At 40.9% G+C, this 13,593-nt stretch overlaps 1 protein-coding gene across 1 annotated transcript; it reads right to left on the bottom strand.

The window, feature by feature from the left end:
- Nucleotides 1–1,607: 1,607 nt before the first annotated feature.
- On the bottom strand, nucleotides 1,608–12,372 carry SEC13 (SEC13 homolog, nuclear pore and COPII coat complex component). Its single transcript, XM_033141139.1, has 9 exons — nucleotides 12,216–12,372; nucleotides 10,793–10,837; nucleotides 9,432–9,547; nucleotides 7,895–8,046; nucleotides 6,866–6,999; nucleotides 6,053–6,186; nucleotides 4,838–4,958; nucleotides 3,284–3,430; nucleotides 1,608–2,387 (listed from the first exon to the last, which is right to left on the bottom strand). The coding sequence occupies exons 1-9, from the start codon at nucleotides 12,216–12,218 to the stop codon at nucleotides 2,277–2,279; spliced, it is 963 nt and encodes a 320-aa protein (XP_032997030.1). The 5' UTR covers nucleotides 12,219–12,372; the 3' UTR covers nucleotides 1,608–2,276.
- Nucleotides 12,373–13,593: the final 1,221 nt, after the last annotated feature.

Raw genomic sequence — 13,593 nt, 5'->3', positions numbered from 1 at the left:
AAAACCATAGCTTTAACTATACGGACCTTTGTCGGCAAGGTGATGTCTCTGCTTTTTAAGATGCTGTCTAGGTTAGACGTTCAAAAAGGGAAGGGGCCTATTTGTCGCAGCTGGAATTGAGTTCCATAAAAGTAGACCCACATGAATGCACAGCTGCTGGTGGATATAAGCCATGGGTAGGCAAACTAAGGCCCGGGGGCCGGATCCGGCCCAATTGCCTTCTAAATCTAGCCCGCGGATGGTCAGGGAGTCGGCATGTTTTCCCCCAAAATACAGTTCAGCCCCCCACAAGGTCTGAGGGACAGTGGACCGGCCCCCTGCTGAAAAAGTTTGCTGACCCGATATAAGCCATGCATCCTTGCCCTGGGGGACCACTAACAGCAACTCCCCTGAAGACCTCAGTGATCAGACAGTGTTATAATGAATCAGACAGTCCTTGAGATATCCTGCACCCAAGTTGTCAAGGGCCTTGTAAATTAACACAACAGTCCTGAACATGGCCTGGTATGCAGCCAGTGCAAGCTTTGGAGCACCTCAGTTATGTGCTGGCAATATGCCTGTCCTCATCAGCAGTCTATCCACAGCTTTTTGCACCAGGTAGAGCCCCCATACTGCCGTAATTTTCCATGTATAAGACACCCTCTATTTTTGGGGACTCAAATTTAAGAAAATGGGGGGAGATGGCACAGAGTGATTGAGCTTTTTTGGGGGGGTTGCTGAAAATTGTTCACCCACACACATTGCAAAATCCACCTCCCGTCTGTCCCATTGCCAGCAGAGAACTGCTGGAGCGTCAGCCAATCAACACCACCCATTGACGCAGCAACCAATAACACACACAATAGCCACTGACAGCCACAGCGGCAACCAATCAAACATCCACCCTATGCACTACCCATGTATAAGATGACCCCCACTTTTTAGCATGATTTTTAAAGGGAAAGAAGTCTTATACACGGAAAAGTACAGTAGTTCAACCCTGTGCTGACACAGGAAATTCACTCCTACAACAACTGACAGGCAGAAACTCACCCTGTGTTTAAATTTGTTGCTTCAGGTCCTACCCTCTGAAGCATCAGAAAAAATGGCTCCAACATATGTATGATAGATGGTCATCATATCACATCTGAATAATCTATTCTCCAACTCCTTCAACTTTTCACCATAGGACTTGCTCTCCAAACTCCTCACCTTCATTTGGCTTCCTTCTCTGTACACATTCCAGATTGTCAATACCCTTCTAAAACTGCAGGGCCCAGATCCAGACACATTACTGCACATGATATCTGACTGAAGCAGAATAGGAGACAGAAAAGAACTAAGCTGCTTGAAAGACAATAGACTTAAGAAATGATCACTGTCCTCACATCTGGCTCTTAATATTTTTCTTGACTCGGTCAGCGTTTACTGCAGCCCCATCTCTGTCACACAGGCAGATTTTGCTCTTCTTAAGCGCTTGCTGTTTTCACTCTACTTTTTTATGAAGTAACCCTTTGGGCAAAAGGAAAAGGAAGCTTTGGACCAATAACTTGATGATACATATTTACAGGGGGGGGGATATATAAAATAACCTCTGTAAAAAAGTAGCCTTCTTTCCAAACAGTTGAGATTGTTTTGATCAGACTTTATTTAGTTTTTCTTTTAAACAAAAAGAGGTACACAAAGTGGCTTAGAGTTTATTAGTTTAATAATATTTTGGAGGTCAATTTCACAAGTACTTGCAAACAATAGAAGGGTAAACTGTAGAACAAAAGCAACTTTGAATTTCTGGTAATCCTTCTCTTTGTTTAAATGGCAGTCTCCATCTCTCTTACTTAAGTTCAAATTCTGTATTAGGTATCTGATGCAGAGTTTCTTTCTTTTTGTCGAAAGAGCAAACATTACCAGGCTTTAAATGACAAGAAGACTGTAGTAAGTAAAACAAGTCATTCTGAAGGAGAAATATTGATCGATAGAAACTTTTCCTCTCCTCCTAATGGAGAGGAGTTAATGGAAGGCTTATCAAAGGTTTCCCAGGAAATTAATGAAGAAAATGAAGTGATGCTTAAAAGGGGGGGAAAAATCTCACTGCAAGCAAGCAATACCCTTTGATGTACAGTTTGCCTTGAATTATACCAAGTGTCAATTAAGGCAAAATACTATGGTATGTATAGCTTTCTTGAAACCAGTTAGCTTTGCTTGTGCCAGATCAAATAAATTTGGTTTAATAAGAAAAGTAGTAAAAATCATGTCTATTTCCTTGCATTGATAATTTGGGATTGATGTTAACCCATTTGTCACTGTTCATTCTGTTGCCCTTCTGTAATAGCAGATACTGCTCCCTGGCCTTTATTAACATCACTGATGCATGCCCACTGTCCATCTACAGATTCTTTCCATAAAGTTACCTGTAAAAGATCAGAATAAGAGTGCTTAGTTCTTGCCCAGGTTTTAGAATCCACTGCACTTCACAACATGAGTTTATTCTGAAAATTCGCCCTTGCCAATAGTTGCCGGTCATTTCACATCTGAGGCAGTTGCTTTTTTTCTTTTTTAAAAAAGCACAGTATTCCCACTGCAAACAGATTCAATTATATTCACACAAGACAAGCTAATGTTTAAATTCACAACATTCTTCCAACATTGCTAAAGTCAATACAACTTAGTGAAAATATGGTTAACTGTTTTTTAACTTCAAAAAAAAGTTATTAAACTTATAGGGTGAGTAGATCCCCCCCCCCCCACACTGCTAGAACCTAGGAAGATATAGGCCTGTTTAGATATGATGAGTTACAGGTGGGTAGCCGTGCTGGTCTGCCATAGTCAAAACAAAATAGAAAATTCTTTCCAGTAGCACCTTAGAGACCAGCTGAGTTTGTTCTTGGTATGAGCTTTCGTGTGCATGCACACTTCTTCAGATACCAGGTATCTGAAGAAGTGTGCATGCACACGAAAGCTCATACCAAGAACAAACTCAGCTGGTCTCTAAGGTGCTACTGGAAAGAATTTTCTATTTTGTTTAGATATGATGATATAGTATAATAAGCCTTATCTTAATAAATCAAGAACAAACCTTGGGTTTGTGCACTCTCCTCCTCTGTTTCTCACCCAAAATGCAAGACTTGCAGCCTTTTGTTAATTTAGTTTCCCAATATATCCAAATCGGGAAGCTGGTTTTTTCTCTAACTACAAATAAGGATCAGGACTGAAAAATTTGGATTTCATGAGCATAAGAACTAGTTAGATTGATACCTGCATATGGCCATGTGACTGAAAGTATAAGAATAAAATGCTTTACACTCACTTTATTATCTCCTCCAGACACTGCAAGAATATTTGCAGTAATGGACCAGCTAACATGCCAGACTACATCATTGAACTTGTGTAGCAATTTTGGTGACCATGAATTTCCAGAGGGATCGTCACACATCCAGATAAACACTCTGCCATCCTAGAAAAACAACAAGCAAAGCTGTAAGGACAAGGGCAGGCTCACATTCAGCACTAAATACAGCAAGAGCCAGTGTGGTGTAGTGGTTAAGAGTGGTAGTCTTGTAATCTGGGGAACCGGGTTCGCGTCTCCGCTCCTCCACATGCAGCTGCTGGGTGACCTTGGGCTAGTCACACTTCTTTGAAGTCTCTCAGCCCCACTCACCTCACAGAGTGTTTGTTGTGGGGGAGGAAGGGAAAGGAGAATGTTAGCCGCTTTGAGACTCCTTCGGGTAGTGAAAAGCGGGATATCAAATCCAAACTCTTCTTCTCTTCTTCTTCTTCTTATCAAGGGCATCTTATTTTCAGAACCACTCAGGCAGCATCCCAAAGGCATGTGGCTGCACCATTTAGAAGCCCATAATTGTTGGCCCATAAAAATACTGTATACATTTCCAACATGCAAGTTTACAGACATAGCATATCAACACAGGTCAGAGGTGAGAAACTTGTAGTATAATAATATATATAGGGTTACAATTCTCATCATTCCTGACCATTGGCCCTACTGGCAGGGGTTGGTGGAAGTTGGTGTCAAACAACATCTGGAGGACAAAGTTCCCCATCCCTGGATAGGTTTTACTTGGATTATATTGCTTCAAACTTTAAGTGTGCCATTGTACAACTGAACATGGGTAACTTAATATTTTTACTATTATTAAATAAATATCACTGAAAACTTTTAACATGCCAGCTTTCCGTATGCAGGGAGATTTTTTTTTTTTACATGGCACATCAAATATGCAACCCCAAATCTGAAGACTAAGTGGTACAGCCCAGAAAGGACTGTGCCACAATGAATTCCTGCAAGCTTGAATCAGTTATCAATTGCGGAGCTACCCAAACTAGCATGTTGGATGTATATGCCATGTCAGCAGTGTACTGATAAATCAGCAACGGCACTTTTAGATTATGAATGTTATAGATCAGTGAAAGATGCATCTTTTGCTAGATGAAATACAGTGAAACTAAAATATGATTAAAAAAAAGTCAGTTGGATCCAGACTCTTTCCAGTTGATGTATGGTCTGAGATCTAGTAGAGACTCCTGGAAGAGGAAGGATTGGGGAAGTGATTTTTGCTGATCTCCCCTTCTTCCTGAAGCCCTCTGCACCACTTTTCACACCAATCTGATTTTGGGGAGATATAGGGGAAGGGACGAATTGGTGAAAACCACATCTCTCTCTCCCCCAACCCTACCTTCCAAATAACTTTCTATTAGCCGAGTTTCACTTATAGAAACTCTGGATCCAACCACAGCTTCTAAGCATAGGGTGGCGGTCTCAGGAGCTTTCTTTGCCTATAGTAGCTAAATGTTATGTGAAAAGTAACTGTATATAATTTACTCCATTCAGCCATTCGATCTCTACCTGTGAGCAGCTGGCAATAGTACTTGTTGGCAAGCCTATGGAGGGGGCCCAGGCTACATCTCTGACCCAGTCACTGTGAGCTTCAAGTTTTTGTTCTTCTTTCCACTGGCCATCTTCTTCTCTGGCAGGATTCGAGGGAGAAAGGTGCAAATTTAGAAAGAGCGAAACAAAACATCTTCTCATCGTATTTCCCATGCAGAGGCTTATTATAGTGTTGTAATACTGGCTGCCAGTTATCTGGGCCCAATTTAAAGTGTTGGTTTGAACCTATAATACCTTAAATGGCTCAGGACCACAATAACTCAAGGACTGCCTCTCTCCATTTGAACCTGCTCAGACCCTGAGATCATCCTGTGAGACCCTTTTTCATGTGCTTCCTTCCATGAGAGGTCTGGAGGGTGGCAATATGAGAACAAGCCCTTTCTACAGTGGCTCCGTTTCTAGAATGCTCTCCCCAGGGAGGTTTGGTTTGCGCATTCATTATACACCTTTAGGCACCAGGCGAAAACATTTTTCTTCAAGCAGGCCTTTGGCTGATTGACACCCAATGTCCTTTTAAATGTATCATGGGATGGGGGGGGGAATTCTTGATTTGTTTCCGTTCTTATATTTAATTACGTATTTTGTGCTCTTTACATAGTAATTTTATGTTGTGAAATGCCCTGAGATCTACGGATGACTATATAAATTTAAATGACAACAGTAGTAACAATAAAAAATGCTAACCTTTCACAAAACAAGAGCAAAAACCTAAAGTTGGTACAGCCATTCTGTTAAAGCAACACTACAAATAACGGGCTGATCCTATACCCAAGATACATAAAGGAGAAGAATTTCATAAAGCCTTGTTCTGACAACCCACTTCAATTATAACACAAGGGTTTTGCAACACTTTCTGTTTTAAACAGCAGCTTCCCATGCCATATTTGAAGCTGCCTGTGAATATGGAGGTAATTTTTTGTAAGTCTCTTCAGAAGACACCTGCTGTTTGAAACTCCACATAAAGACATTTGAGCTCCAAGACATGGAAGTGTACGCACAGAGTGCACACATTGGAATGAGAGTAAGTGAGCAAGGTTAGGGTCATAAATAAAGCCTTTTAATCAATTTTAATACCTTGGAAGGAGTGTGGGTGGGGGGAGGTTGAAAAGAGGAAATACAAAGAAAGGTCTGTCATATAGGAAGACTTTAGGTAAATTTGTCAGGACAACTTACTTCCAAATCTTGATAAGGTTATCGCAGCCACCTGATGCAAAACGCTTAATGTAGTTTGGTTTTTGGCTTGATGGTGGTTCTATAAGGCTTCCTGGTACAACTGCAGGGGCCCAGCTAACAGCATTGCAGCCAATCTATGCAAGAACACAAATTTATGCAGTTTCTTCCTATTTGCAGCCAAAGCAATCATCCAAATATTTCTTAACACAACTAACATGACAGGATACTTACTGAAGTAGCATACTAAGCATGCCCTTTATCATGCTATTCTGAATACTTTCGAACAGTACAATTATGTCGAGAAATGAAGGCCCTGAGTCAATGCTAACTTTTTCATCTTATTTGTTTGGACTTATGAAACTGCCTTTCACTGCCAGATGATCTAGACAGCTACTGCCTATTGTAGTAGCACCAGCACTCTGCTTTTGATTTTATTTTAAGGCAGACATATTTTCCAGTCCTGTTACCAGGATTTTCTTAAATGGAAACATCAGCAACTGAACTTTGGACTGTCTTCTTCTTCCAGGTATGCACTCTAACCACTGGGGTATGGGCCTTCCCATATGTAAACATATTAGCTTATGTTTTTGGACATCTGACATTCCATTGAAGTGGCTTTTCGTTTTAACTTCAGTTCAGTACTAGAGTAGCAAAACTTTCTGCAATAAAATTGTGATTATTATATATTGATTTACATGCAACTTAATGTCAAAACAGGTTTCTATGCATTTACAAAGAATAAAATTGTTGCACAGACATTAAACATCCATTATCTGAAATACACAATAAAATAATCCCATTAAAATTACTCACTGTATGTGCGTTGCTGATTTTTTTCACTTCCCATGTTCCATCACCACTGCAGCTTAGCAGAGAGATGGCCCCATCAGAGCTGCCGCAAGCCAGGATCAATCCAAAGTCTTGTGGTGCCCAACATACGGAATTCACTGCCATCAAACACAAAAATTGGTTGAATTATTTCTAAAGACTACTTAAAAGTTATGGGGAATTCATGTGTACCTTGACCTTAATAGATTTGTCAGCAATGACTGAGGCAATCAGAGCAGAAGCCTACGCTTGTTAAGTGGATTAAAACTCTGTCACATTATGCTTAAAGCTTTTGTTTTTAAATAGCATCTAAGTTTTAGGAATTTTAGATGGTACCAAGGTAGATTTCTCTGTGACTGCACTTAAGACAGTAAATAGTTTATTGATTCTAGAAATGCTTTACCAAAATTAGTATAATGTAACATCTGGAAATGCAGTTTATAGCAGACAGTTGCATTGTAATAACAGAGATTTTTTTAAAATGCTGCATTCCAGGACTAAGATCCTTTCAAACTGGCTCACAATCAGAATGATAACAAAATGCAATAAAATGCCATTACCATTCCAGTCGGTATGGTTTTGTTTCCTAAATAAATTATTTTACTTTCACTGTCTGTGAAGTTCAGTCTTTAATAAAGCATTACACAGAAAAGGACAACAGACATGTAACAGAAGCTCAGTAGGCTCAATTAAGGAAGACCAAACAAAGATCTGGGACCAGCATGATTGCATGAAGTCTCTAATCAATGCATGAAAATTATAACTGAAGCAACAAAGTACAGTCGTACCTTGGAAGTCGAATGGAATCCATTCTGGAAGTCCGTTTGACTTCCAAAACGTTAGAAAACCAAAGCGCGGCTTCCGATTGGCTGCAGGAAGATTCCAAAAGAAAGTCTGGAAACCGGAACAGTCACTTCCGGGTTTTGATCGGGAGCCAAAACGTTCGAGAACTAGGCTGTTCGACTTCCAAGGTACGACTGTACTCAGCTAGCTAGGAGGAAGAACAGCCAGTACCTGAAGAATCGTGCCCTGTGTATTCATGCGCCTTTTCCCAGGTACCGTTCTCCTCCTTCCAGATAATAACCTTCCTGTCATAGGAACAGGAAGCAAGGATGTTTCCATACATGGGATGAGCCCAAGCAACCTGCCACACAGGGCCTTCGTGTCTACAAAAAGCAGAATGGGGGGGGGGGGATATTAGTGCACCAATACTTTATTATCAAGAGCATTTACAATCCATTCAGTGTCATGGAAATATATTCAGTTATGGATACATATTACCACTAAAATATCAAAGTGATATATTGTAGTCAGAAATTCAGTACCTTTCCATTTATTTTTATAAAGGGAAAAATATGGAATTTTCAGTTACAACGATAGTCACTGTCTGGGAAACAGGGGCAAGGGATTTGCTGGAAAAATAAGCCAAATTAACAACAAATTCCACAGAATCCTCTTTCTCTTTTAAAATCCCTTTCATCCAAATTCTTCTAAAATAAATATTTCAGCTCTCTGGTTCCTCAACCAAGGGAAGTACTCATTATGCCCAATGCCTTTTACTACAGCTCCTCTGCTATTCATTCTCTCACTCTTTCCTCTGCCCCACCACTATTCCTGATGATTGTATGCTGAAATCTCCCTCCCCTTACTAGTAAATTAGGGATGGGGAACATGAAGCCTGACAGTTGCATGTAGTCCTTAGATATTTTTTGTACAGTTCATGAGGGCAAACTGAGGGGGAGATTAAACAGACAGAGCAATGGAGGGGAAAGAGAGAAGCCTTTTGCAACTGATCTGGCAAGGAAGGAAAAATAGAAGAAGAGAAGAGTTTGGATTTGATATCCCGCTTTTCACTACCCGAAGGAGTCTCAAAGCGGCTAACATTCTCCTTTCCCTTCCTCCCCCACAACAAACACTCTGTGAGGTGAGTGGGGCTGAGAGACTTCAGAGAAGTGTGACTAGCCCAAGGTCACCCAGCAGCTGCATGTGGAGGAGTGGAGACGCGAACCCGGTTCCCCAGATAACGAGTCTACCGCTCTTAACCACTACACCACACTGGCTCTCAGTGTGGGGGGAAAGGCTGAAATCAGTAGAGTGATGGGATGAGGGGGAGAAAGCCCACTTTTGAGTGTGATCTGTCCCTCCTTTCTAGCAGTGTGCTGGGCACGGTAGCACAGAGAGGGAGAGGAAAGGGGTGTCAAAAGGAGTTTGTGCTGGCATGCAGTCCCAATAGATACCCCCAAAGAAATGTGACGCTTGAAAGAAAAAGGTTTCCCCTCCCTCAGACTCTGGTAATTGAAAATTGCAAAATAAGAGACATGTAAGTAATTCTGAGGCTTATTTTAGCCAATCATAAATGATACACTTTTGAAGAAGTGTTTGGTTAAACAGCTTTGAAGGAAGAGATTATCAAACAAATTGAACATTGCGTATGTAAACAAAGCACATTAAGTTTTCACCACTCTGCCCCCAAAGCCATTAATTGTACCCCTAAGCAGAAGATGAAAATGGGGAATTTGTCATAGGATTATGTTGTCTTTAATTGACTCACCCTCTTAAGTCAGCTATGAGAATTTGCCCTCCATTCCTTACATCAAATATTTTCACTGATCTGTCTGAGGAACAAGTTGCCAACCGCATGCCATAATAATCCATCTGAGCATCATGCTGGGAAGTAATAAAGAAGTTTTATTGACACTGAAAGATTTTTTGTTCATGATTGCTGTTTGATGTATCTGAGATTCTGGAATTTCGTTTGTGGAAAATTTAAATTTTGCAAATAAAAATTATATTAAAAAAAGAAGTTTTCATGATCATCTATAAATGCTGGATTGATTGATTAATTAATACAACTGGTTTTAAAATCTCAAAAGCAACAAATCCAAATGTGTAAAATTCTGAATATCACAGTGCAGTAAGATGAAAAAGTGTGATCACACAGCATTTTCCTGGAAAACCCAAATGCAACCAATATCGTACCAGACTGAGATAGTGATGACTATCAGGCAAAACGGGACTAGAGTCTCAAGAAGGCAGAAATTGCCCTGACCACCTCAGCTTCTAGTGGGAATAGGTAAAAATTAAGGATGGAGAGTATAAAGCAGTTTAGAATTATAGGGAAGGTCATGTTGACTTTATGCCACAACATTATCTGCTATTTTGATACAACATGGCTAAGCTGCAATAATATAGAATAGAACCTGCACCAAATAGTCAACTAAGTTAATGGTAGGAGCAGGATCGGAAAGCTACTTACTACTATTATTTACCCTGGATAAAGCTTGTAGCAAGATTGCTATTAACAGCTTTTCACACCAGATTTACACAACACTAAGTCCTGACTGACACAAATGGGAATTATGACAGAGCCCAGTTCTGGAAGAAATTGCAGAGCAGATAGTGCCAATAGGTTGTGCCTTCCTCCGTTGCATTTTATCCACTCAGCCATATAGCTCCTACTGCTATAATTTTTTCCTTTAAAAAAAAGCATTTTCTGCTCATTGTCAGTTTCAAAAAACAAACAAACATAAAAAGCATTGTATCACCCTCCTCTACATACAACAAAATGCTGGTTCTATAAATAAAAGGGTCACTAAGCAAGACTTTTCCTAAACATGTCTCTTTAGAGTAAAATCCAAAGGGAACTTAGCCACAGCATGCTCAGCTCATGCCTCTCTCCCTGGATTCAAGCCTGCTATTTCACTTTGCCCCAAAATGAAACACCTACCATTCCCTACACTGCTTCCACTCTCATCTCACAATTGAAAAAAGTGGTCCCTTTAAGTCAGTTGCTTAGGAAAAATGTTCTGTCATTTGCTTCATTCTTTTAAAATAAAAGTTAATCATGACAATTTCTTTTTTGTGGGGAGATATATTCTTTTTAAAAAATTAAAAAATAAATCAAATACTTACGATCATGTCTTCATGAGAAGTGTCCACTGTATTAATTACAGACACCTAGTAGGAAAATATACAGCAAGACATTTTTTAAAAAATAATAGAGTCCGGCCCTAGATTTTTTACTCAATGATTAAAACATGCCATCATCTTTTGCTTCACATTTTTATGTAAGGTTTGACTGCATTGTTTAGTGGGTGTCCATAAAGTTGAAACTGATTTAACCTTCAGGTGTCTTTGCAGCATCCCCATGTGTACAATCACTTTCTGAACTCAACAACCTGTGGAACCTCATTGACATCATACTGAGATTAGTAGAGGTAGAATGTGACATATCAAGTTAAAACTTGCACGTTTGAAAGCTTCCTGCTGCACTGTAAATATATATATAAGATGAACCCTGCAAGATCAGTCTAAAGGCCAATCTAATCCAGCTTTCTGTTCTTACAGTGGCCAATGAGATACCCACAAGGACATGAGCACAACTGAACTTCCATCATGATTCTCTACAACTAATTCAGATACAAACTGTTTCCGATACTAGAGATTAAATAACCACCATGACTAGTAAACCCTAATAGCTTTATCCACCACATATTTTTAGGCAGTGGGCTCCATTCACCCCAGCACTACCAACTTTATTTCTTCTTTTTGCAGCGGGGAGGGGGGGCAGAAAATTGGAAGGAGCAGGGGGGGCGCTAAGCACTACTGCCTTTATATCCTGGTTGTGGGCTTCCTGTCAGAGACAAGATACCAGACCCTTTGGAGCCTACCCTTGGGTAGGCTTTGTTCTCAACAGATGCCTTATGTTTTTTAAAGAGGCACAGCTACTGCAAAAGTAAACGCATGCAAACAAGAAAAGCCAATCCTTCGGCGACGTAAAACCGGGTGTGTGTGTATGTGTCACGCTCACTGACCCCCCCTATGGAAAAACAGGGGTGTAACAAGTAAACGAGGGTGTCCCTGTTGGGGAATATGTGGCCAGCTCGAAGATGGGGCTCAGCAACAGCGCTTTCCCCGGAGGCAGCCTCCCAATCAAATTTATTAATTATTATTATTATTATTATTATTATTTACTTATACCCTGCCCATCTGGCTGGGTTTCCCCAGCCACTCTAGGCGGCTTCCAGCAAAAATATTAAAATACAATAATTCATCAAATATTAAAAGCTTTCCTAAATCCAATGTGTGGTGTGTGGTGGGTGGTGGGGACCCTTCGCAGGCTTGACATCCCTTGGGAAAAGGCGTGGGGTACTAGAGCAACCCCACGTTCAGTACCAGGGAAGCGCATCCTCCCCACCGCTGCCCAGGACACCCCCACCCCACGCCCTGGGCAAGCCGCGCCGGGGGCTAGAAAGGCCGGGCCCGAATGGCCCAGCGCGGGAACCGGGAAACTGGGCGACGGCCCCTCTTTATCCCTCTCGGAGCGCCCCCTCACCATGGTGACGGCCGGGGCGGAAGGGGGTCTCCAGCTGCACCAGCCGCACTCTCGCTCTCAGCCGCCGCTCACAGACGTGGCAAACCGCCGCCGAGACGCGCGTCCCACTACGAAGGCCTCCCGGCCGGGGGAAAAACGGTCTTCCTGCTGAGCGCGCAAAGGTTCCGCTTGCAGCTCGTTCCGTCCTCCTTTCCCATCGGCTCCTCGCGGGCGGAGGCCGCTCTCCCTTGGCGCCGCCCCTGGCCCTTGGCAGTCCGTTCTCTCTTTTAATTCAGCCACGGGCGCCTGCGGGCGCTGTGGTCATGGCGGGTCTTTGGGGAGCCCCAAGTTCGAATCCCACCTCAGCCCTCCCCCCCCCATGCTGCTTCAGGTCGTTAATGAACTTATTCAAGAATGAGGAACTGAGGCAAATAGCACTGCAAGAATTCTAGGACTTTTTGGCAATAGAAAAACTCTCAAATCTCTGGGTCTGGATGGCATCCACTGGAGAGAACTCAACAGTCAGATTGCTGATCTTTTTGCCAGAATATATATATATATATATATATATCTTTTTGCCAGAATATATATATATATATATATATATATATCTTTTTGCCAGAATATATATATATATATATATATATATATATATATATATATATTCTGGCAAAAAGATCAGCAATCTGACTGTTGAGTTTTATATATATATAAAGTCCTGCCTCACAGTGTCAACAAGCATATAGATAGATATGATCCTATCAACAGTGTGTACTTAGACTTTCAAAAAGCTTTTGAGAAAACACCTCACCAAAGAATCATCAGATTTATATATATATAAATCTGATATATATAAATCTTATATATATTTATATATATATAAAGTCCTGCCTCACAGTGTCAACAAGCATATAGATAGATATGATCCTATCAACAGTGTGTACTTAGACTTTCAAAAAGCTTTTGAGAAAACACCTCACCAAAGAATCATCAGAATAAGAGAACTTGTGTTCAGGTGACCCCTCTGTAAACAGTCTTTTCATATTTTTTTCCAAATTTTATTATATATTGCTTCCCATAAAAATGTAAATTTATTTCTACAAAATACTAAACTTATACTGAACAGTTTTGTGTACATGTAACCTGAAGCATATGTAACCTGAAGCGTATGTAACCCGTCCGAGGTACCACTGTAGTGTAAGCTGTATCGTATGCGTAAAGTTGAGCCCACAAATCAGCAAACAAGTAGCAGTTACTTAATGTTCATTTCAAAGAGTAGAGTGGCTTATTTGTTTGCAATCATTAAATATTTTCAGTTTGTAACCTGCAATGAGAACGTTTTGAAAGCGCTGGAAAAGCATAATCTCTGGGCAGGGATATGTACAATATCTGACCCCAG

The sequence above is a fragment of the Lacerta agilis genome, chromosome 2 (genome assembly GCF_009819535.1).
Source record: "Lacerta agilis isolate rLacAgi1 chromosome 2, rLacAgi1.pri, whole genome shotgun sequence".
In the NCBI taxonomy this organism is placed as follows: Eukaryota; Metazoa; Chordata; class Lepidosauria; order Squamata; family Lacertidae; genus Lacerta; species Lacerta agilis.
Note: the sequence above shows the minus strand (reverse complement) of the source record. Positions and strands in the feature narration are given on the sequence as shown.